General features: G+C 42.9%; 1 protein-coding gene across 1 annotated transcript in view; it reads right to left on the reverse strand.

Moving 5' to 3' along the window:
- Positions 1-2,555: 2,555 nt before the first annotated feature.
- TNC (tenascin C) overlaps positions 2,556-3,490 on the reverse strand; it is a 46,741-nt gene continuing 45,806 nt past the window's right edge. Inside the window, exon 24 of the mRNA XM_009873281.1 lies at positions 2,556-2,681. Within this exon, the coding sequence (XP_009871583.1) occupies positions 2,556-2,681 (126 nt within the window). The remainder of the gene's footprint in view (positions 2,682-3,490) is intronic.

Consider the following 3,490-nt stretch of genomic DNA (forward strand, 5'->3'; position numbering starts at 1 on the left):
GAACAGAGATCATAGCTGCAGCTTTTGCTGATGTTTGCTTGCAGTCTCTTGGTGACAAACCACACCTTGTTTGTCAAGACAAACATATGTTGGACCCACACAAAGCTGCTATGGCACCACAGGCTGAGATTTCTTTACCTGGTGAGGCTGCCGGGGAAGCACCTCAGAAAAAGCCATGTGAACAAAGACTAGAGTCAGGAGGGGTCTGAGCAGACTTTTTTCAAATAAAATGATAAGGCAATCCTGAGCAGGGGATATCCCCACCTGGAGATCTGAAGCTGCTGAAGGGTTCATATCGTTAATCTTTTTTTCTTTTGCATAGGTTTTTTTTTGTTATTTCCACTTTCCATAAAATATATTTTATCATTTTGCCTGATCATTTTGTCAAGATCCTGTACTTGTAACATTGTATAAAGGTGTCTCAAATCTGCTTTTTAGCTTCCAGCCAGCCTGATGGAGTGCAGAGAACGAGCAGCAACCAGCCAAGCACTATCTCTGCAATCCCAGCTCTGTTCCAGAGACCTGTGTCATCTTGTGCACATCCCTGGAAGGCAGAAGTATGAAGTGACTTAAGTAAGAAAACCAAGAGATCTTGCTAGGACTGCAGGGCTTGGCATACACATTGACCCAAGGAGGGAGGATGGGTATGGTGGCACTGGAAAGGATGTCTTCCATCTATATCTCTCCAAAATCCCCCTTATGAATATAGTCCTAACCCCATAAATCATACTCGCATCCCCAAATATCTCCTTCAGTGCCTTTGAGGTCTCAGATCTTGCTGCCTAAGTATTTCTGATGCCCCTCCTAAACTCCTAAACTGCTTTGTCACGTGAAGCGTTAACACCCGCACAAACCAACCAGACAGCAATTTGATGCACTCTTGACAGGTTTATAAATAGAGTTCAAAAGTGAAGGTGTTTTTAAGCTGTTCTCACAAACCACAATCAGGAAAAGGGGGAGAGAAAACCAAAGAAAGTGAATATCCCTCACAATAGCCCTTGGTGGAACTGCTTGGTACTGAATCAAGCTCGTGTCAGCTCTGAAGGGTGTTTTGGCGTGTGCTTCTTCAAGGATTTGCCAGTTTCTCGCTCACAGTAGTAATCATGAAAAATACCAAGTAGGGCATCTGTCAGTGAGTAATTACAGGAAATACCATCTTTCTTCTGTGCGCTGTGTTTGCATCATTTCTGGAGTGAGGTTTAAATCTGAGCCCGTCTCCAGGAGCCGTTTTTGGATCTGCCAAGCTAAATGGCATCATAGCCAGGTGCAGTCAGCTTTGTGATGTTACTAGAAACAAGGAAATAATTTCTTAAATGCCAATGTAAATTTCAAGTCTTCAGTTACACAGATTTAGTGCCATTTCCTAATGACTTGAAAAGCATCTTGAGAATCAAGTGTATTTCTTCATTACTTGATTTTGCTCTCTTTTATGCTGCCAATCATTTGCTCTGACACACACCCAAAAAGGGCTATTAATTAGGGAGAATGAGTTTTATATAGTGCTGCAGCCCAGACCCTTGCCAGTGCTCTCGAAGGTTAAAGGAGACTTGTGCTCCCTGTGCAGAACAAACAACATTGACCAGTATGACTTCAGAGGGAGGGGAGAGGAGAAATTAAAAGTACATGGAACAATGTTCATGAAGAAAGTTCCTCTTCAACACGTGCTTTTGCTGTGCCCCAGCCAAAAAATAAACTTTTCCTCACAGAATCCCGTCTGTGTGGTGTTAGTTTTCCTAACGAAGAGCTGGGAAGCTCGAGGTGCTGGAGGTCAGCCCAGGAGAAGACAACAGTGAAGAATGGCAGCATCTGGACAGATGCTGGGGACCTGCAGGATTTCCCGGGGCTGGCAAAGAGCAGACGGAGCCCGTGTGCCACCTGCCGGTAAGCGGCCGTAAAACGGACCAGGAGAGGGAGAGCACGGCTGCCCGGCGATGCTGGAGTAGCAAGTGTGTGAGCACAAGGCCTCCAGCCTTCTACTAATTCTCTTAGGAGCTTCTCCCACTTCCCCAGCCAGGCATCACCTGTTCCCAGCCAGCAAATCCTGCGCACCACCCCTGTGCAGCCTCTTAGTTCGCGATCCTAAATGCAGTTGCTGAGATCGATTAGTGGCAAAGCACGGCACGCAGGCTTTGATGGTCCTGTCTGCAGCACCTTCTGTGCCTCCCCACGGCAATTCCTGCTCTCCCGGGGCTCTCTCACAGTAAAGCTGGTCCCAATGCACGTCCCAGCACTGATGAGATCCCCCATAAGACTCCCTCCTCCAGAGTAATGCCAAAGTTTTAGTCAGGACTGTGAACAAGGTGATGGGACATAAACATTCCTAAGGGCTAATGCTGAGCTAAAGCTCAGAAATGCAATAATTGAAGGATTGCGATTAAAAATCATAAAAATATTGAAAAAAAATTAGGAAGATAGGACTTAAAGGTGAAGTGATTCCCTCCTTCCTTCCTTTCCTCCCTCCTGATTTTTTTTTTTAGTCCTAATTCCCATGCACGCACACTTTTTACCCCCTGTGCCAAATCAACAATATCTGACCTTACCTAACAGCAAGCACTTCACAGTAAGGCGTAAGACCTTAACTGATCGTAGTCGCTCTGACTGAAAGCATCTTCTTTCCCAGCCACCTTCCCGTGATCGCCCAGGAGGAGGCAGAAGCATTTGCTCTGTTTGAAAAGTGCAACCTTGAAGCAGGGCAGAGAGATTGGATTAAAACAAAAGACCTTTTATTGCCTTCAGCTGAAGAGTATGATACAGAGGAACTACACACAGGTTTCATTCATATAAAAAAAGAGAGCCCTTTATTTACACGAGTGGTCAAAGTTGCCAGTGGTACCTAACAGCAGCTCTCTAATTTCTTTGTGTTCTTTTGTTAGTTGTTCCCACCTAAATGGAGCAAACATTGGTCAGTAACATTTAGAAAAAGATGTAAGCACCTTTTGGGCAGGAAAAAAATAAAAAAAGAAATATGTTCTGAAAGAAACCAAATCCTTACGGGCATGTCACTGTAACAAACCCAGCAGAATACTTACAACCAGTCACTGACAAAAGGAACAGTTTTCAGTACGGGCTCAGCAGTCTAATCACTCTCAGCCTTTCTTTAACTTCCCCATCTAAGTAAACATACCCTGGACATGCACAAACTTCACATGTATGAAAAAAAGGTAGAAATTTATTTAAAAGTAATTGTGCTTTTATTTATAAAAAAAAAAATTACAATCAGACACTGTCCTGCCGTGTTTCCAAAAGCATGGTTCTCTTAAAAATGACAAAACCTTAGCTTATTATTATTATCATTATTATTATTACTTTGTCATTATATTAATAATATTAATCTTATGCTTACATTTAAAAACATACTGCTTTCCCCTTCCCATACCCTCCTTCTTTCTGGTACTCAATATATATAAAAAAGGCTTTCCAACAACCGATGAATTTCAATTATATCTAATAATAATAATAATGATAATTAACCATAAACATTTCTGGGTGT

This window comes from Apaloderma vittatum, unplaced genomic scaffold (genome assembly GCF_000703405.1).
Source record: "Apaloderma vittatum isolate BGI_N311 unplaced genomic scaffold, ASM70340v1 scaffold3600, whole genome shotgun sequence".
Lineage (NCBI taxonomy): Eukaryota > Metazoa > Chordata > Aves > Trogoniformes > Trogonidae > Apaloderma > Apaloderma vittatum.